Source organism: Heteronotia binoei, chromosome 6 (assembly GCF_032191835.1).
Source record: "Heteronotia binoei isolate CCM8104 ecotype False Entrance Well chromosome 6, APGP_CSIRO_Hbin_v1, whole genome shotgun sequence".
Classification (NCBI taxonomy): Eukaryota; Metazoa; Chordata; class Lepidosauria; order Squamata; family Gekkonidae; genus Heteronotia; species Heteronotia binoei.
The window spans coordinates 82,876,572-82,897,613 of record NC_083228.1 but is presented as its reverse complement, the minus strand read 5'-3'; the positions used below and the strand labels follow the sequence as shown (position 1 = coordinate 82,897,613).

The 21,042-nt window shown below is 40.5% G+C and overlaps 1 protein-coding gene across 1 annotated transcript; it reads left to right on the top strand.

Moving 5' to 3' along the window:
* The first annotated feature begins 7,890 nt into the window (after window positions 1-7,890).
* ILKAP (ILK associated serine/threonine phosphatase) lies at window positions 7,891-20,261 on the top strand. The gene is made up of 12 exons (XM_060241964.1): window positions 7,891-8,119; window positions 8,915-8,977; window positions 10,414-10,470; window positions 13,574-13,693; window positions 14,952-15,078; window positions 16,342-16,448; window positions 17,289-17,382; window positions 17,935-18,022; window positions 18,489-18,610; window positions 19,242-19,361; window positions 19,503-19,584; window positions 19,976-20,261. Exons 1-12 carry the CDS (start codon window positions 8,056-8,058, stop codon window positions 20,114-20,116), a joined length of 1,185 nt encoding a protein of 394 aa, XP_060097947.1. The 5' UTR covers window positions 7,891-8,055; the 3' UTR covers window positions 20,117-20,261.
* Window positions 20,262-21,042: the final 781 nt, after the last annotated feature.

Genomic DNA, 21,042 nt, shown 5'->3' with positions numbered 1-21,042 from the left:
GTCACGTATTTCTTTTCTGGGGAGTGGGGGAAATCTTTTTACCATGGGAGTCAAAGTTGCTGGAGTGAGGGGGTTGATTTTAAAAATAGCCAGCGATGGAAAAGTTAAACACCCCTCCCACATCATTCTTTCTCTGATGCCTGTAGCTGCCTCAAACTGTTTTTCACTTTTTAAAAAAGCAGGGGACTGTTACATGGATATGTGAGTTATGTATAGTTGGCAGTCAGTATTAAATCAGTAGAGGACTTTTGTCAGGAAAAATCACATACTCTTCCCAGTACTTGAATCCAAGTAACAGCAGTCATTGCCTAAATAATTCTTTTTAAAGAAGGAAACTTTAATTATATTTTATTAAAAGACACTTCGGGGTTTGGGAAAGGCATGTATATTCTAGATACGCTATAGACAAACTCAGAATGAGGAACTGGCCAAACTAGATATGAAAAGGGGATTCATGTATATTTATTTCCATGTCTGATTTTAACAGAAAATGTAACATGTGGATGGCAGGTGTGCTAAAGCTGTCCACTTCCCATTCCTAACTTGCTTTTTCCAGGCCAGTTCCAATGCAAAGCAAGCCAGGCTGGAAGAAAAAACACAAAGCAATGGATCTAAACTGAGAGGAGAATGCTTTTCCTGTTTTTTAAAAAAGACCCTACAATTTCCCATTTGAACTGACAGGCATATGAACAAATCCACAGAGATCTCTCCTTCCCTGAGCATATTTACTTTAGCCTTAAAAGACTCCATCTTTATATTCCTAGTCACCAGATGCAGATAGGGAACCAACCTGTCTCTTCTGCTGCGTACTCTTTTGTCCTTTCCTGCAGGGCTGGACAAACTTGCAGAGGATTCATCAGTATCATGAATTCACACTATGATTATTTCTTGTAGACTCCCAAGATGCGAAGTATGAATTCCCTCTGGCTAATGAGTAGTACTTGAGATCATGACCTACATTTCTTTCGATAAGAACTTACATAGAAGGGTTGTGTACACAGATGATGTAGTCTCTTCTCAGCTGGTAGGTTGTTGTAAAAATCCTAAATTAAACTTTTGAGGGAGACATTTATCTCTCAGACTATGTCTAGTATGGATAGTTTAGTGAAGACCTGTCTGTGATCAGATGATTCAAGGTTTTTCTACCCAATAAATTAATATCCACCCTACCTACATTTTATTTTTTTGCCAAGGAGTCTCTTGAGAGACTAGGAACAATATTCAATCCCTTGCAGAGGCAAGGAACAAAATAGGTAAGATATGCTTACTGACAGAGCAAAGGGGAGGATTTGTAATATTTGTCAGTTTCAGATATAAGTGTGGAATCCTTGTTGGTTTCAACCATGCTGCCTATTGCTGGGAAGGGAGAGCTTTGTCCTTAGTTTTAAATTTGTTTAATGTGCACTCCATCAATGGAGTTTATATTTAACAAGAATGAATAAGACAAAACATAAAAGATTCAAAACATTGCAAATAATTTTTTAAAATATAGAATAAAAACATTTTTAAAAAATTAAAAATATTGGCAGAATGGGACTGACATGGGCATTATGAATGGTGCTGCAAATTACTGACAAGTAACCCACAGTATCAGTTAGATGCCTATGGCATACAGCTCCATCCACAGAATGATTGAAATTGTAATGGTTGCATTATCAGAGAGAAGAACTGTGTTTTCTAAATACTAAATATAAATACATCTAGCACTGGAAAAATACAATACTACTACAATTGCGTACAATGCAGAAGGAAGGTCTGGACTTTTCTTAAAAAATGAGTAATTGCTGTTCATAACACTTGAATCTGATCAGCTGAAAAGGCCCTTTATAGCTTTCTTTTATTGAGAAGGATAGCTTTGAAGTAGATAACAGGAATGTAGAATGAATAGGTAGGATTCTAGTGTAGAGCTGAAAGAGTAAGTTGTTAATAGACTATTCTTTCTTTGTTGTATCTGGTAATGCTATTTTAGGTGCCATTCCAAATATTAAAACACTGGCACTTCAACACTCCTCATTTGTGTGGAATAGTACTATTCTAAGTGGAATGGCAGAGTCAGAGGGTGAAATTGACCAAAGCAGAAACATGGTAAAATTAAAAATAGCTAATTTCCCTAGTAGCAAATCATTAAGGACAATATTTGCATCAAAAAGTAACCTCAGCTGCAAAGGTCTGTAATTATGTTTTATACCCCAGTGTTTTTTTTCCCTTTTAAATTCCAGACCTCCTTTTATACATTTTTAACTTGGTTATGTGTCTAAATCCAAACTTAGGCAGACCCATGAGGATTTTGAGTCCTCTCTGTGTATGTGCCTAGAATTTATATCTTGCACTGATTTTGCACAGCATGGATGCACTCTGGTTCAGTTGTTTCTCCATTTTTCCATCTGATCAGTTGTGTTTGTTTGGACCTCTATGTAGTGCCCAGATGAGATGGTCTATGCAGGGTTATCTTTTGAATTACATATTACTTCTGATGTAGTCAGGAAATATGTGTGAAAAGGTGGGAGCCCCAAGAATCCCTTCTGCAAAGATTCAGTGGGCTGACCAAAGTACAATATTCATATATGTAATCTTCAGATAATCCTGCAAGAACCATGGAAAGAAGGGGGTCATTTAGAAACTCTAGAGAAAAGATCCCGAGCTCATTTATCTCATTCCTGGCCAGGAGACATTTCTTGGCTGCCAATTTCCTTTTTTCTTGTATACGGCATTCCTCCTTTTCCATTTTGTCTCACAGATCAAAAGGTGGAATGAGTGTTTTCTTCTCTTCCCATGAGCTGTTGCAAACCTAACCTATGCACTCATCTTCTGCTGTTAGCTTCTCCTTCAAGAACTCAAGGTTAACAAATTAAATGCTCACAATCTGAGGGACCTGCTTGTATATCCATCTTCAAGATGAACATATAAGAGTTTGTCAATGTTTTTAATTCCTTTTTGTATCCCTTTGATCTACCCTTTCTATCTGCAAAATGGAGGGGAAAGGCCTTGGTGGACAACCATAATTCATTTCAACTTTCCACCCTGAGGCCAAAGATTTAGATGTCATCTAGTGAACATACACTGTTGATTCTTGCTTTATACTTACATCTGGCACTCCCTGAAATAATTGGAAATGGCTCCATTGACCTCATTGAGCACTAGATCAGACTGGCTGACCATAGCACTTTTATAACATCGTTCATGGACATTCAGCAACTAACAGTCAAAATCCATGTTTTTAAAAATGTCCCAAGTAATTTGCCATGATATGCTTTCATGTGCTCCATGTAAATCTGTAGACAATTTAAGGAAAGTATCTGAATTTCTATCTGTAGTAAAATACATTTTAGATATAATCAGAAGAATCTAATTTGTACTCCCCTCTGGATACAGGAAAGCTTTCAAAGGTCAATAGGATATCAGGCACTGAGATATTTATACCTTTTGAAGATCTATGCCTGTAGGCTGGTGTTCTTAATATATTGTCTCTGTTTTCAATTCGTGCTCCAAAAATAAAGGCATATATAAAAATTTTAATTTTCAGCCCAAATTAGGACTTTTAAAATGTTTTATTTATTTATACCTATTTTAAGTCTCTTAGCTTTATTGTTGATAATGAATGAAAAAGTAATGTCAGTATATTTCCTTGGCTGCTTTTATTTGGTTTAGAACAAAAAACAAAAAAATGTGTCTAATTCCTGCATTGGAAATAAGAAAGGAGTTTGAAAGGGCTGTGTTGTGTGGAGCATGGCTTAGGTCAGCCAACCTGAAGACCATGTTCCTGATGTAATGCATTGTGGGATTGATCTGATTTTAGTGGTCCATGTTGCTGGGGCCAGCAAACCTGCAGACAACATGACTGGGGTAGGGATCGAAGGCTTGACCCAAAGACCGTTAAGAAAAACAAATTCTTTCTACTATTGAGATCCTTAAAGGATTTCTTCTCTTAATACTTTTTGAAGAATGGTTACAGAAGTTAGCAAATTGCAATGTTATTTTTATAATCTTGCGTTTCATTTTACTTTGCCTCTTTATTGCTGAGATTACTGATTCATTCATTGCCACAATATTAAAGCACCAAATCTGGCAATACCTGGGAAGAGACTCCAAAAATTTGATTGTTCCTCTCTACTTTATTTGACACAGAAAGATTTTTGATACAGGAATCATTAGTTTAATTATGAGTTGAAGTCTTCATCAGGAGGAAAAAGGTTCATAGAGTTTTTAAATTACATATATTTGGGGAAATCCTGCAAATAAAGACACTTATTAAATTCAGCATGATATATCAAAAGAATGAACTTTCAGCTCTGCACTGTTTCATAATACCATCATGTTGCTCTCAGCAGACAGGTGAAACAAAATGGTCTTACAAAAGAGAAGCATGATTTACATCAATATTATAAAGTTCCATCGAAGAAATGTATTGGCTAGAGTCTGGTGTTCCATAACTGAATAAGGGGCAAAATTCATTTGTTTACACCCAACTATATTCCATTTAATGAATGTTAACTAGGAATTCACTCAAGAGTGTCTCTAAATGGTCATCTGGTCATCTCTAAATGGCCTTCTACCAAAAGGATGGCAGATCTTTGTTTGCATGATGAGTATTCTTGTAAATCACTGAAAGCTCCATGCACGCAGATGAACAAGAGTAGAAACAGCAGTTAGCTGGGGACAGGGGTGCTTGCTTAACCCTACTGTGCAACACAAGACATTGAAATGTCTGATATGCTTTTACTGTCTTTCTGTTGTGTATTTAATGATCTGTATGAAGGATCTCTTCTCATTCATGAGTTATGGCTCATTATCAAGATCTTAACTGTATAAGGAGGTTGTGGTTACTTTTTATTTGTTTAAATTAACCTTATTTTGCCTGTGCTTCCATTGTCTAGTTTGTCCACATGAGTTCTTCCTGTGACATCATCTCCAAATGCTGGGAGACCATTCTCTTGCTTTGTATATATGTGATTGCTGTGGGCACACCCTTTACCACTGTATAAATAACAATACTGAAGTAACAAGTCTAGTTTTCTTGATGTCTTAAAATAATGAGTGTTGGAAATTAGGGTCTTAAACTGTTTGTGTACACTTAAGGCATTGTTCAGTTAAAGAAATAAATGTGGCATTTATGCAAATACTGGACAGTGCGTCCCTGGCCTCTTCATTGTTCTCTTAAACAAAGTATTTTTTCAAAAGTTCTCTGATATACAAATAATACAAAATAGGGTTTAAAAAAATATGGATAGTTTATTTAGATCTTTATACCCCTCTTTTCTCCCCAAATGGACCCAAAAGTGGCTTACAGTATCATTCTCCCCTCCTTCATTTTTATGGTGGAAAGTGCTGTTATAAAAGTCAGTGGTAATCCATAGGGTTTTCAAAGTGAGAGATGAACATTACCTGCCTCCGCAGAGCAACCCTGGATTTTTTGGTGGTTTCCAATCTAAGCACTAACCAGAGCCACCGTCACTTTGTTTCCCAGATCTGACATGATTGGGCTAGCCTGGGCCATACAGGTCAAGGTGTATGGTAGGGTAGACTAAAATAAAGTTATTCAAGGTCAGTGAGCTTCTGTAGCAGAGGAGTCAAATATGGGTCACCCAAATCTTAGCTTAACACTTTTTTCAGCCCATAATTAGCAGCTGTTCCTAAAATATTTTATGTATCAGAATTTCCCCCTTATATCAAGGATGGTCAACTGTCAGCCTTTAGATTATCCATTATGCACGAGCCCATTTTATCTTGTCCATGTTGATCCACCAAATATTCAGGTGTGAAATATGTTGCCCTCTAGCTGTTTTCAAATACTACATGCAAGAGACTATGTTTTAATAATCACTTTGTATGTAAATGCTCCTGTGACGGACTGCACTGTAAAAGCGCATCAGTGCTGTGTAAACATGTGAAGACTATGAAGGGTTAATGCCTCAGAGTGCCTTGAGTGACAGGCTGCTCAAAGGGATTTGATTGGTTAGTGTCAGTTGAGTAGAAAGACTTGGGAACTGACTGCTGAAGAGAATTCAGTTTGAGCTTAGCTCATACTGAGCACTGACTAAGAACAGTTTTAATACTGACAGAGTATTGGAAAGGTTGGCACGGAGAAAGATCAGCAAAGGCCCCCATTGGGGTCAGAAAAGGGGGTGATCTTGTCTCTTTCCTCAAGTTCCTGGGCTGAGCTAGTATCAGAATACAATTATGTGACAGGGTGGGACAATCATAAGCCTTCACAAAAATAGAAAATAAAGGGGCTGCTCAGCCAGAAAGAAAGAAAGAAAAAAAGGAAAATCCTCTGTGAGGGAATGGGGCTAGGTCATCATACACCATAGCCAATCAGCAAACATATTCTGCAATTGTAGAGTTGTTACTGCTGAAATGCACTGAGCTTATTTAAAAGCTTGGCATGAACTATGGAGGGATTAGTCTGCGTGTCAAAATATACTTCTGGCTCCTGGGCTATTTTCTAGAAAACAGAACAGCTCTCAAAAACATCTTACCTTATTCCAAGTAATTCTCAAGGCTGGTTTAAGACATATTGATGCCCTAAATTAAGTCAAGTGTAAGAGGCCCCACAGCATGACTATTTTAAAAAGTAAGTCAATAATTATTTTATATTTAGAAGCCCTTGATAACCCGTAGTTTACTTAGTTTGTGAATCCACACTGCTGTGGCTCTAAAGTAGTAAAATAAATGGGTCCAAGTAAGAGATGAATTCCCCCCTCACACACATCAGGTATCAGCTATGGTACACTTAACCACTACACCAAACTGGCTCTCTAGAGCATCATAGTGCTCCTGGAATGGAGACAAACGTGTGTTCCTGGTGACACACAGATACTGAGATCCTGGCTATATTATTTTTGCAAGAAGTAGAAGCCCTGAATGAACACAAGGATTCTCAGAAGTCTCATGAGAGTTTAGTGTTAATTTTTCTTCATTTATTGTCTACCCTTTTCATCTGAAACTCAACACAGTTGCTGGGGGAGGCCACCATTTAGGCAACCCAACCAGACAACCTTTCATTCTTATTTGAATGGGGGATGTCTACCAAACTTCCAGTTAAGTGAAACTTGAAGCAGTCAAAGTTTAAGTGTGCAGAACAAGCTTATTTACAGTAGCAGTTACCGGATGACTGTAGGATATTGTTCTAATCAATTATAACTTGCTGTAAGGTAAGTCAGGCCCAAGCAAACTTAATGGTTTAGCAATAGTCTGAACCCAGATATCTCTGGGGAAAGTCAGGATTGTAGCCACTACTGGCTCAATGTGTTAATTTTGTTTTCAAAAGTTTTACTGCCATATAAGGAAAGCAGTCTTCACAGCCTATATGCCTCCTGCATCTTAGGGGGATTATCTTTTTTTGTAATCTACAGCTTCAAGGAAGTGTAATGTAACAACTACCCATTCCCACCCCTTTCACCAAAACAGTCAGAACTTTCCCTCTCCCAATTTTGGTTATAAAATAAGAAACTGGATGTATATCCCACCCTTCACTCGTCTCAGAGCAGTTTATAATCTCTTTCCCTTCCTTTTCCCACAACAGACCCCTCTAAGGTAGGTGGGACTGAGAGCACTCTCAGAGAACTGCTCTTGAGAGAATAGCTCTGCGAAAACTGTGGCTGCCCTGACCCAGCTGAATGCAAAACCGGTTATAGGTTCTATGCATATAATAAAATGGGGCTGGAAATAAAATCTAGTTAAGTCCCTAACGTGCCACAAGACCGCTTTTTATTTTCACGGAACTTAAGTAACCTAGACCTTCCGCCCGCCCCCACAAAGAGTTCCTCCGACCGGGAACTGCCGGGTCAGAGAACGTTTTCGTTCCGCCCTCCTAGATGATTGGCCAATAAGAGACGCATGACTGTTTGATCTTTCTCGGCTGCCGTAGCCGCCCCACTAGGAAGTGATTGTCATACATCAGAGCGACCGAACACCGCCAAGTGAGTGACGAGCACATTACGGAAGAGGAGACTTAGTTCCGCCTGGCGGGATGATTGGCAGGTAAATTGGCCTCTGCGAAAGGAGGAGGAGGAAGCGGCTAGAACCGGCCGCAGCTGCCGTCCAGCTTAAGGCCGGATGGATCTCTTCGGGGACCTTCCGGAGCCGGCGCCTCCGGCGGTAACAACAGCAGCAGCAACAGGTAAGCGGCCGCTAGGACTCCCGCTGCTGGGCCTCGGCTGTCGGCCTCAGGGGCTTGGAAAGAGCCGTGTCGGAGCTCATGCGACTTCCGTGAAGTAACGAGTTCTGCTTGTGCCTGGCCGTAAGGGAGCGGACGAGTGCGCGCAGGGACATTCGCACGACCGTGCTGAGGAAAACAGATTCCAGACGGCTGCAGTTCTCGGAGGGCACGGAATGGATTATCCCCGCGCTGCCAGCCGCCCCGTCAACACGCATGCGCAGGCGACCCTGTTCAAAAGCAGGGGTCATGACACGCACAGCACGGATAGCGTCCTCGTATTCATGTGCGTGCAGGCAGGATATGGGCACTGCTGCTTGAGCGCCTGAAGAGCTGAAAACAAAAGCCTCCTAATTGCTTTTGTTAGGGCAAACACAGATGACACACGAATAACGTGCACACTTTCGAGTACTCCAGAACTCTTTGTTAGGTTGGGTAGCTAATAAAGGGAAGGGAGTTCCTCAGGCTGTGATGTTACGGCTTTGCTTTGTATTCGTGTGAAATGCTGTGTGTGCAATAATGAACTTAACAGTGATTGCCCTCAGCATTACAAAGTTTGAGTCCAGTGGCATCTTTAAGCCCAACTTAAGGTATGTGCTTTTGTATGAAGTGCACTTCTTTAGATTTAGATTGCCAGCATTAGGAGTGCACAGTTTATTCAGAGATTATGGGACTATCCCCCCCCCCCCCCCGCTATTACATCTAACCTATCCCATATTGTCAGTGTACCTTTTAACTTTATGTTCTGGTATGTTTTAGAGAAAGGAGAGAGAGAGGCTGTGCTTTTTGATGATCTTCCACCTGCCAGCAGTACTGATTTGGGTATGATTATTGTCTATATCTTTCCTTTGCATGTATTTAAAAATTATATTTATTTCTGACACTTTTGCAATGTGAACGTTCCCTTAAAATGTGTGGGTACAGGCTTAACTTCATTTTTGCTGTGGTTCTTCAGCTGCATTCAGAAGCATCCATTCTGTAGAGCATTCAAGTTTTTAAAGCTGTTTCTTACATAAAAACAATTGATCATATAAAAGTTGGTACTGGATGTTAGAAGGCAGAGGATTGAGCCTGCCTTGTTCCTCAAGAGTTTTAAAGCAGGGGTGTTGAACTCATTTGTTAGGAGGGCCAGATTGACACAAATGTGATTTTGTGGGGCCAGGCCATGTGTATCATAAAATGTAATGTGAGGTTGTAGAGATATAAACTTTATAAAGGACACACACAAACAAAATTAAATGTATTAATTTAAAAAAAATTAAAATACAAAGATGCTTAAAACGCTTGCAATATTTTGTTTTAGATGGAAAGGTGGGAGAATAGTGGGATTTGGCATTGCAGTTTTTAAAATAAAACATCAAGAAAAAGCACAAGGATCACAGAAACTAAAAATATAAAATGCTCTGAGCCTGGGAAAACAACAAAATAGCATTGCCAGCTTCTCCCCCCACCCCTACCCCAAGGTCTACTCAGATTGGCAATGGCTCTCCAGTGTAATATCCCCCTTTGGCTGTGGGTTCCTAGGTTACAGTACTCACTAGGTGAGATCCATTCAGCAGAGACAAGTTGGCTCAAAGCATCAACTCTATTTGCAGAGACACCAGGAAGCATCAGCTTCAGCTGGCTATAAGAATGCTGAAAGTGAAACTGATCACTCCATTGAAGCACATTGCAGCACAGACAAAGTTGCAAGGAAAACATGGAATGGATTTTCCATTAAGGTCTCTGGGCCCTGTCTTTCTTGCAGCTTTGCTTCCTGCTGCAGTCAACAAAGACGGCAGAAAGAACAAGGAACTTTGGCAGCACAGGAGGGGGAAGAAAAGAGCCCTGTGAGCCTGATTAAAGCCCTCGATGGGCCAGTTCTGGTCTGCAGGCTGGACATTTGACATCCCTATTTTAAAGGGATTTTTTTACCAACTCTGTCGTCTGTTGTGATTGGTCAGCAGTGCCCTTGAAAACTCACCCAAGCCGGAATAGATGTATCAAATTAGAAAATGGTCAAGATTTCTGGGCATTTCTGATTTTGAGGGCTGAAGCTACAATAGTAGGGAATTGGAAAGTTTTATCTTTTTATTCCTTTTGTTTTGTTTTATCTGTAAAATGTTCCTTGGCAAACATCTTTATGAAATACTAATATTTCTTTAACTCATCATTTAACATTTTGAAGTCTTTTTTTTTTTTAAACCTTTTACAACCTCTGAGAGTGGAATTAGTGAGATGTGACCTAAGTTCTGAACAGATGTTCTCTTCTGTTTCAGGTGCAGGAGGCTCTCTGCTTTTTGATGATCTCCCACCTGCCAGCAGTGGCAACTTAGGTGAGCAATTGCAGCATGCACTGCCACATTAGGGCTATGTTGAAACGGATTTATGTGTGCTTGGATCCCACTAGTTTTAGATAAACCAAATAGTTCACATGCAAATGTGTTCAGTGCTTAAATAGTACAGAAGGTGAAATCTTTTCCCCATCCTTCCACTCAGTTCTTCTGCTTGATGGTGGTTCACCATCTGGTAGTTAGCAGTTTTGTTGCTTTTAAACAAGGTTGCTGCTGCTTTATGTCATCCCAGCTAATTATTTATGTGATCTGAAGAGAAACCAGAGTATACAAGGATTAGGCATCATGTAGCCAGTGTGATGGCATCATGATGTTGCTGCGTCATCCCATTGGCCATCTCATTTGGTTGCACAAGAGTTCACAGAGTTGATTCAGAGAGAGGGGAATGATTCCTATCATTGTTCATAATGGACAAATGTTTATGATCCTGTACATACTTTCTACCATCCCCATCTGGGACAGAAAAATCCGTGGCTGACACAGGTCTCAGTGCAAATTGCTCTTTGGTTCAGTGTTAACTGTGCCCATAAGCATAGTTGGAAATCAATTGGACTTAAACTGTTTTGACTTTTTTTGGACTGTGTTCACAGTCTGTGATTCCTGAGGACTTGCAGAACTTTGTGGATTGTGTTCCCTCTCTGACAAATCAATTGCTAAATGAACAAAGTTTGAGTCATTGGCACCTTTAAGACCAACAAAGTTTTATTCAAGGTATAAGCTTTCATGTGCAAGCAAACTTCCTCAGATACAGTGAAACAGAATTTCTTCAACCATTAGCTATAGGAAGAGAGAGGAGGTGGAAGGTTGGTTGTCAGGAAGGTAGGGTGACCATAATGTCTGAAGGCCAGCCAGGGACACCTTGGGGGGGAAGGGGGGAGGCAGGGGTTTGCGCGTGTGCGCTGCCGGAAACAGGAAGTGACGTCACTTCCGGTGATGTCATGCCACCGCCGGAAACAGGAAGTGACACCACTTCCTGTGACATCATTTCCCCGCGTCACCTGCCGGAAACGGGAAGTGACATCACTTCCTGTGACATCACTTCCCCCAAATGCCACTGCCGGAAACAGGAAGTGACTTCACAGCACTTCCTGTGACGTCCCCAAAAATCCCCCAAATATCACCGCCGGAAACAATTTTGTTCTCAAATCCTGTATATACTTCATCAGTATATGGGATATGGCACTTTCTCAACTGTGCTGCATAATGCAGCCTATTTATTTTGTCCTGTTTGCTCTGTTGGCTCTATCTGCGCCACCTTCATCACTTTCAGGGTGTGGATCCCCCAGTGGGGTGGTCTCCCGACTCCCTCCGCCGGCTGTTTCTGATAGCCCTGCGCCCCCTCTTTCATTTGATATGTGTCCCGTGCGGGTGCCACCCTCCCGCCGGGAGATGCCGCAAAATGAGCCCCCTTGAGGCTTATGGCGGCAGGGCTCGGGGGAAGCGAGCTAGACTGCTGTTCTTTTGAGGGGTTATAGAGTGTTTCGAGCCCATCCCTGTGGCATCGGTCCCATCATTGTGGGACCCAGGGGGCCGGCGCAGCGGCCCGCCGAAGCAGCCTGTCACTAATAACACAGGTCGAGATGCAGGACAGGAACCCGGAAGTGACCGACAGGAGTTAGTTGCCAGGAAAAGCTAATTATAGTAATTATAGAGCAATAAATACAGCTAACATTGGAATAACACATTAAGTAAGACATGAAAATAGCAGCAAATTGGCATACAGGTAATAAAGGAGTTAACAAGAGATTTGAGAACTAAGTTTGAGTCCAGTGGCACCTTGAAGACTAACAAAGTTTGGTTTCTTTGTATAAGAGAGAACGGAGTGACTTAGCATGTATAGTGAGATAAGAAGCTGATATCTCTGTTAAGCCCTGGGGGTTCCATTGTCCTGAGTGTTGTAGTAACTTGTAATTTAGCAATCTCCTGGTCCAGTCTGTTTCTTAAATTCTTTGAGTCCCCCATTGAGTGACTTGGGAGGTTTCTCAGATATGTTATTCTTAATGTCAGATTTATTTCCATTTATCCTTTGCTGTAGAGTTTGACCTGTTTGTCCTTTGTAGAGAACTGAAGGGTATTGTTGGAATTTAATGGCATAAACAATATTAGAAGATGATTAGAAGATATTAGTTGATGTTGTTAGGTCCAGTGATTGTGTTGTCTGGGTGTATGTGGCAACAAACTTGTCACCTGGGTTTATTGAAAACTGGTACCAGTGTCCATGTTTGAATTAGATGTTGTATTATTGTGGGTGAGGAGTTGTTTGGGGGACTGTCTGTTTACAAGAAAAGGCCTGCCCTGTACTTGTGAAAGAGAACTGTCATTACCCACTGAGGAAGCCTTCAGTAAAGCTCTGTTGGTCTCAAAGGTGCCACTGGACTCAAATTTTGTTCTGCTGCTTCAGACCAACATGGCTACTCACCTGAATCAATCATTAGCTAAATGTTAGGCATGATTCCCAAATATAATAATAAACAAATATGCTTCCAGAAATCAGTGCATGCAGTTTTCTTCCATATTTGTAACCATGTAAATTAAACAGTTGCATTGAGTTCTGAAGTTATCCTAGAGAAACTTTGCTAAGTGAATTCAGTTTTGATTGAGCTTAGCTTCTCGCTGCTATTTCTGGCTTATATTTTTATTTGGATTTAAGTGTTATCAATTTCTGTGAGATTGATACACAAGTATGGGCTTCACTGTAGGATATGTGCAAATGCTACAGCAGAACTCTGACATTGCCTGTCTTAAAGAAACATAGCCTTAGTAGAGGCCACATGCTACATCCTGATTCTTCCTGAAGGTGCTTTCCCTGTATTAACATACAGGCCTTCTAAAGAAAAAAATTGCATCTAGATTTTAGGGGCTGTAGGAGTGAAGGTTAAAATTTCAGAAAGTATAAAGGTCTCATTTGGCTTTTACTTTAAACGGAGACTCGGACTGGGGCAGTGGCAGAGAGAACAGGTCTTCACCTAATAGCAGCATCATGAACAGTAAGGCTATAAGAGGCAGTGGGCTTGAAAAGGGGGGAAATCTTTATACATTTGAGAGCAATAGCACCTGTAATAACAATAGCCATTTTGTTCCCCAGCTTCTCATCCCACAGAGTATGTTTCTCCTCCAGCGAGCTATGGGAAGGGAGTGAAGAGGAAATCCATGGAGGGAGAGAAGAATGGGAGTGAAGAACTTGTGGAAAAGAAAGTTTGTAAAGGTTTTCAGACAATCTGAAGCCAAATATTTCTACTTTAGTTTTGCTTTAAATCCAGGTTAAATGGGTTCCTCAGGACATCCTACCTTTGTGGTCATATTTAGGAAAGGGAGTTGTTGGTGGGCAGAGTGTTTCTTCAGTTCATCACTTCTGTAATATCTGGGCTCCCTCCTTTCTTAAGAAACATGACTTTGCATCCCTTTTATTAATCAATTTCAGAATTTATTAAGCTCAGAGGTCATTCCATTTTTCTCTTCAGAGCTATCATGTTAGGCTGGAAGTGTTCCTACACTGTTTTTAAAAACAAATTATTAATTGGATATTCAAAATGTTTTAGAATAACATAATATCTGTAATTGCAAATTCTGAAGGGAAAAGTGAACTAGATTGATCACAGCTGAGTAGTGATTTGAATGCAGGTCTTCCTGGCTCAAGCTGAGTATTGCACTTCTGGATTGTGCCATTCATTTTTGGCATCAGCTGCCATGGAGTTTTATCTGCCACCAGGATTGCCATCTTTGAGTTATGAAATTCCTGGAGATTTTGCAAGGTGGAGCTTGGGAGGGTAGGGGAAGATGCTCAGTGGGATATCATGCCAGAGTCCACTCTCCAGAGTAGCCATTTCCTCCAAGGGAACTGATCTTTTGTTGTCTGGAGATCAGGTGGAATTTGGGGGGATTTCCAGGTACCACCTGGAGGCTGGCAACCCTCTCTGTGCCACATGGCTCCATTTCATCTACTTGTCTGTTTTAGAAGAACTGTGTTTTTATAAGACTTCTTAGTTGATCCGAGCCTATTTGGAGCACAAGAGCTACAAAGCGGCATCTGAATTTCCCACCTGAATTGTAATGCAACTATAATAGAATAGCCTCAACTTCATTGTAATCCAACAGTGCAGAGGGAATAGGTCTGGCATGTTTTAACTCGCTCAAATAGATTTTCAGTACTTTGTGTTCTGTCTTCCTCTTTTTCTCTTCATGAATGTTTCTTGGACATGTGCCTACCTTAGAGCTAGCCAGTTCTCAAATTCTTTTGTTATTCTTCTGATTAGCTTGAAGGAGGCTATACATGTTGTTTATTAAATCAAAGAAACACTCCTGGTATTTGTGTCACAGGCTAAATTTCTACTTGCAAGTGCCCCATGTGGACTAGTTAGTGTCTGTATAAATGTCGCCTCCTATGTAAGATGGCCATTGATGATTTTTGTACTAAAGGACATCAAGGATTTAATCAGGCATATTCCTTTGCTCTTTCCCTTCAGGCTCTTCAGGTATTCTTGGTCTGAAGGGTTATGTAGCAGAGAGGAAGGGTGAACGGGAAGAGATGCAGGATGCTCATGTCATTCTGAATGATATAACAGAGGAATGCAGCCCTCTGCCTGCTCAGATGTAAGTCTTTAATTTGGCTGTACTCTTGTGTGTGTGTGTGTGTGTGTGATTGCACTGTGGCTCTGTTGGAATGTCCTCTACTGCCCCATGTAGCCAAGAATGTAGAAGTTGCTGTTGATTAGATAATGGACTGTTGTTCATTGATTCTACCTTGCAATTTTGTAGTTGCACACACTCAAATGCACACATACTCTCTAATATACAGTTTCTACCAGATTGTGCTGCTTCAAGAAGTGTAGCAGAAAATTGGATCTGAACTATCTAAGAAAAGGCATTAGAAATAAGTGGATTTTGTTTAGAATCCTTTTACTAAAGATATGGGCTCAAATCCAAATTGGTATGAACAACAATCCACAAGAGGAAAGGAATCTGGGAATTTGTAGGCTAACAAGACTAGCTTTTAATAGCAACTTTTTCTTTATTGGCTGGGATTTCTGATGTTGATACGGCTTCTCACAATGACAGATTTCTGTGTAGAAGATTCTTCCATAATAATAATAAATTTTTATTTATATCCCGCCCTCCCCGCCAAGGCAGGCTCAGGGCGGCTTACAAGATATGATACATACACCATGATATAACAATAAAATACAATTAATACAATAAAATACAGTTAAAATACAATTCATGAATTTAAGTTAAGTAAATAATTTAAAACCGGTATAAATTAATGGTGCTACAGTTTCAGTACATATATAAATAAAGATGGCTGGATATCATTACAAGATTCCACCCTAGAAGGCAAGTTGGAAGAGGGCAGTTTTACAAGCCCTATGGAACTGGTTAAGATCCTGCAGGAAGATCCCGCATGTGGAAGAACATAAAATTTGCAAGTAGAATTATTTTGCATTACATTCATGGTTTTCTTTTAAATTCCTTTTTAGTGTCAGAATTTAGTAATATTTGCTGGGGAAAGTACTAGATCTTTTGAAGGCCTAGTGAAATGGAGTAAGGGGTTCAGTGCTGAAGTCATTTCATAGCTGGTCTCCAGGGAGTGATTCTGGAACTGAAAAATATGAGTTATGTGTGCATCCTTGGTCATGTTGAGGCTGGATATCTCTCACTGCCTCTCTTGTTCACAGGCATGGAACAGAAGAGCTCTATTTACAAAACCAGTGGAAAGCTTCATTATTTCCCAGTTAAAATTAATATTATGCTTTTTGCTTCACTGAAAAGAGCAGTAGAAGTAAACTTGGTTTGTCTTTATTTTTGTGGCAAATTCCACACTAGAGATAATCTATCTTCATCTATCTTCTCTTATAGTACCCGCGTCTCGTACTTTGCTGTCTTTGATGGCCATGGAGGAGTTAGAGCTTCAAAGTATGCAGCACAAAATCTGCACCAAAATTTGATCAGAAAGTTTCCTAAAGGTAAGAGGATAAGAGACATCCACATCATTCTCTTGAAGTCTGTTACTGCAAACTCAACTTCTGACCTAAAGCATATTACTCAGAATTCTCTGAACTTGCACGTGAAGGCTATCCAGTAGCTTCTTCAAATGTGCAAACTGGTTCTTGAGTGTATATTCATGAATATGGGAAATGAGTAGTGAGGAAAGTTTTTGACTTGATTCAGAATCAGTTCATAAGTTACAAGCTTCCTTCAAGAAGTAGGAGAGGTTGTCTTTTCCCAGAATTCTCTTATGGTGCACAATGTTGCTGCACACATGCTACCCTTGTGGGACACATGTTCATTCTTATAGTACTGCTCAGGAAATATAATGTAGGGGTGGGAAAGTGATATCTTGGTTAAGCAGCCAAATGTTGCTGCCTGATGTTTCACGTACATTCTAGTACTTTGCTTGATGATTGGCTACTACCCTGTATTCACAAACCTGGGACTGGACTTGGAGGAAGTAGAAGCAGTTTCATCAGCAGCCTTTTCTGCTGCAGGTGCAGAGTTTTGTTTTACATTCTAAGCCAAGGAAGCATTTCAGAGGGGAAAGGGATCCAATTATTGCCACTTGGGAAAATTTACTTACTGAGACAGCAAGTTGTGGATTTCAGTGCTGACTCCAGTGGTAAGCAAGACTGAGCCTGATATAGGATTTGAATTGTAAAACTTATTTTGACTGTGGAATTAATGTGTGCTGAGAGCAAAAGGAGTTTTCCTGAACCGGAATGTAAATGTGTTCAGTATACAGTATACATGCCAGCAAGAGGGAAAGATGGGTGATCTGTTTTTTTTTGGGGGGGGGTATTATTTAACAGGAGAAATACCCAGTGTGGAGAAAACGATAAGAAGATGTCTCCTGGATGCCTTCAAACACACAGATGAGGAGTTTCTCAGACAGGCTTCCAGCCAGTAAGTGAAACTATACCAAACCTGTTTGTGTGCAGCAAATATACAGAACTGACTGCATGTTCAGAAAAAGCATGCAGTAACACTCCTGCAAACTCATCGTTTTAGGAAGGAGGAAGTTGCCTGTTTGAATGTTCTCCTGTGTATATGCACTTTCAAATGTGGTACATGAAGAAGAGTTCTGGCATAGCGTTCTAGTCACTATGCTAGCTTTCCATGGGCCAGGAATTACATGGAGGCCAGGACTGGTACTCAGACATACAGTCTTTCACATGGACTGTACCATTTCAAGGACAGTACCCCATGTATTTCTGAACAGGGAGGTTATCTCTTAATGCAGGGGTGGCCAACGGCAGTTCTCCAGATCTTTTTTTTGCCTACAACTCCCATCAGCATGGCCATTGGCTGGGGCTGATGGGAGTTGTAGGCAAAAAACATCTGGAGAGCTACCGTTGGCCACCCCTTTCTCAATGTATTTTTGATTCCCATTAACTGTGCAATAGAATTTTGAATATTGCCTCTAACACATTGCCATAAAACTTCTGATGCCTGCAGGAAACCTGCATGGAAGGATGGTTCCACAGCAACCTGTGTTCTGGTGATTGATAACACTCTGTATATTGCCAACCTTGGAGACAGCCGGGTAAGCCATATTGAGTAGATACATCCAACTTGGGTATGGTTCTTTTTCATAGAGTAAGAGTAATGCTTTTCATCAGAAGTTACCGTGACACAGGCAAGCTACAAGCATTTTTTTGTAGTCTGTTCACCAAATGCCCCTTTGTCATTCCCCAAACCCTTTGGTCTCTCAATGAGGAAAAAAATGTACTTTTGAGCAGCTTGGTGCCCCTCTCTGGATTTTCATAATGAACTCTAGATGGAGCTGTAGGATCCAGTTAAATTAAGTTCGTTCTGAATCCAAACTAATTCTGAATGGATCCCTGGTCTCCTAGCCATCTGTGTATGAGGCTGGAAGCTGCCAGTGCAGTATACTGCTTAGAATTTGTGAAGGGCTTGGCTTCAAAAACAGTTGCATCCTGCATACTTCAAATCAAGAGACTCAGTTGAGCTTGCAGTACTTGCTCACAAGGGTTCTCCTGTCAGTGCAGGCGATTCTGTGTCGTTATAATGAAGAGAGTCAGAAATATACAGCCTTAAGTCTCAGTAAAGAACATAATCCGACCCAGTACGATGAGCGGATGAGAATCCAGAAGGCTGGGGGAAACGTCAGGTAATGAACAGAGGGAAGGGTTTGGAATGAGTGATTAATCTGTTGGGTGTGGGGAGGTAACACTAGTGGGTTTTTTAATAGCAGTTGATGGCACTGTTCCCTCACACCCTGTGCATGTGTTCATTCATAGTGGGTCACGTACCTGGTATTTGCACGCTGGAGTTCTTTGTTTAGAGTTATTGTTTGTGATTTGCTGGTAGAAGCCATAATTTTAAATATAGCCTAGAATCCTTATGGTTGTGAGGATGTATTGGTGTTGTGCGAGTGTATCTGGTGTGTGTGTGTGTGTGAGAGAGAGATCAGGTTTGAGGTTCTGTTGAGGTGGCGTGAACTAGTGACAAGCATAAATTTAGTTTATTCTCAGGATTGGGCACTCCCTCCTTCCTCCAGTACAAATTCCTGGATTAGGAAATCTGCAAACCATTTTATTGCAGTGTCTGAATTTGGGCACATCAACAAATTGGTTTATTTCCTAGTAGTTAGGATTCTAAATCAGAATGTAGTATGAAGCTGTATGGAGGAAGGTTCCTCAAAATATGTTCTTTCTTGGGCCTGGCTATTCTGAAGATAGAGAAAACAATTTGAGGTTTAATCTGATGGCATGTTGATGTAGTTTTTCCCACCCTCTTAGGGAAGGACGTGTTCTGGGGGTCCTGGAGGTCTCTCGCTCCATTGGGGATGGACAGTACAAGCGCTTTGGGGTCATCTCTGTGCCAGATATTAAACGCTGCCAACTTACACAGAATGACAGGTAAAACTGAATCTGACCCACTAGTGTGAAGAATGTCAGTGGCATGTCTGTTAGGGGCCTCAAAAGAGATGCTCTGGGACTTTATCATCCTCTAGTCTTTCCAAGATTCTGGATAAAACTGGTGATCAATTTCTCTTCTAGGTTTATCTTGTTGGCTTGTGATGGTCTCTTCAAAGTCTTCTCACCAGAGGAAGCTGTGAACTTCATTATGTCTTGTCTGGAGGTGAGGGGAAATTGACTGTGGCATAGGCTTACCCACTTGAGTGTAATCCAGTACAATCATTTAGGACAGGAATTTGAAAAGAGACATTCCTCTACATGCACTGGCCCTAAGACTGGATTTATCTGTTCTGTCACTATGGCCTTTGTTACTACCTCTGCACTGCCATAAACTCTAGCAGTGAAAACCTTAATTTTACAATTTATTGAAAGATTATGCGTGTGTGTTCGTGTGTTCAGCACTGTTCTGGCCTTGCAGAGTGAGTGGGAAATACGTTTCCTGGGACCATGGGAGTAATTTCTTGAAAACCTGAGTTACTTGTACTTGCATTTTTCATCATTCCTAAGGTAAACAGAGAGAATAACCCTGTTCTGTCTTTCTCACTTTTCCACAGGACAACGCTATCCCAACCAGAGAGGCCAAATCAACAGTTGATGCTAGGTATGAAGCAGCCTGTAACAGGCTGGCCAACAAAGCAGTACAGCGAGGATCAGCAGATAATGTCACAGTTGTGGTAGTCCGGGTTGAACAGTAATGGAAAACTTGTGCACGTGGTGTCCTTAGCAGCATGCAGTGAATTTAATGAAACAAATTAGTATGTGAGTGTGTGTGTGTGTCTAAGGGTTTGTGTTTTTCCCCATGAATGCTATTATTTGTAAATAAAGAGGTTTTTTTCTAAACTGTTCATTTCAGCTCATTGTATCATAGAAGCCAAGTTGATTGATGGGTTTTCATAAATTACTGTTCCCTTAGATTCTGATATCCCCAAAGTAGAAAATAAGTTCGTCTGATGTTACTTATCAATGGTGTACATATGTTTAAATGCCTAGTTAAAATACACATGAGCACTGGAATACAGAAAGAGCAGTTAGATTTAAGAGGCATGGATACACCAGTTCATGGAGGTAAATTCCCTGAAGAGAGTCCCAGTGATACCAACAGAAAACAGTTGTTCTGATAGCCTAAACCAGTCTCATTAAGTGTATATTTTGTAGTACTGTAGCCCACTAGGGTCTTCTAATAAGTTGCTGATAGCAAATTGAGCATAGGCCACGGTTGATTGATATTGAAACTAAACAAGAATCTTGGTCACTTTTGACTCTGACATCCATAAGAGCGCAGTAATGCTGATTTTAAAACATACTTTCGACTGGAGAGGGAAGCATCGATGTACTGAATCACTTCACATAAGCAACGTTTTAAAAGTTCAAAACATGAATGCAAAGTGAAAACTAGCTGTTTCACATGAACATTCCCACCCCAGCATCATTAAAATTAACAAGTTGCACTTATGTGGGGAATTTGTGGGCTATATATATTACAATTAGATTTTCAAATTAGAATTATGAACATGAGAATTTAAGACTTAAGGATAGTTTACATGCAAGTATATATGTGACTTGGCCTGTTAATGAGTGATCTGACAACGCAGAAAAGTCAAGGTGATATGAAACTACTTGT

What these genes read in the sequence shown, in the direction of transcription:
- ILKAP (XM_060241964.1), top strand. Translation starts at nt 8,056, where the DNA reads ATGGATCTCTTCGGGGACCTTCCGGAGCCGGCGCCTCCGGCGGTAACA. An exon ending in TGCCAGCAGTGGCAACTTAG is followed by an intron (nt 10,471 to 13,573) that starts GTGAGCAATTGC and finishes TTTGTTCCCCAG; the next exon opens with CTTCTCATCCCACAGAGTAT. An exon ending in CAACTTACACAGAATGACAG is followed by an intron (nt 19,362 to 19,502) that starts GTAAAACTGAAT and finishes TTTCTCTTCTAG; the next exon opens with GTTTATCTTGTTGGCTTGTG.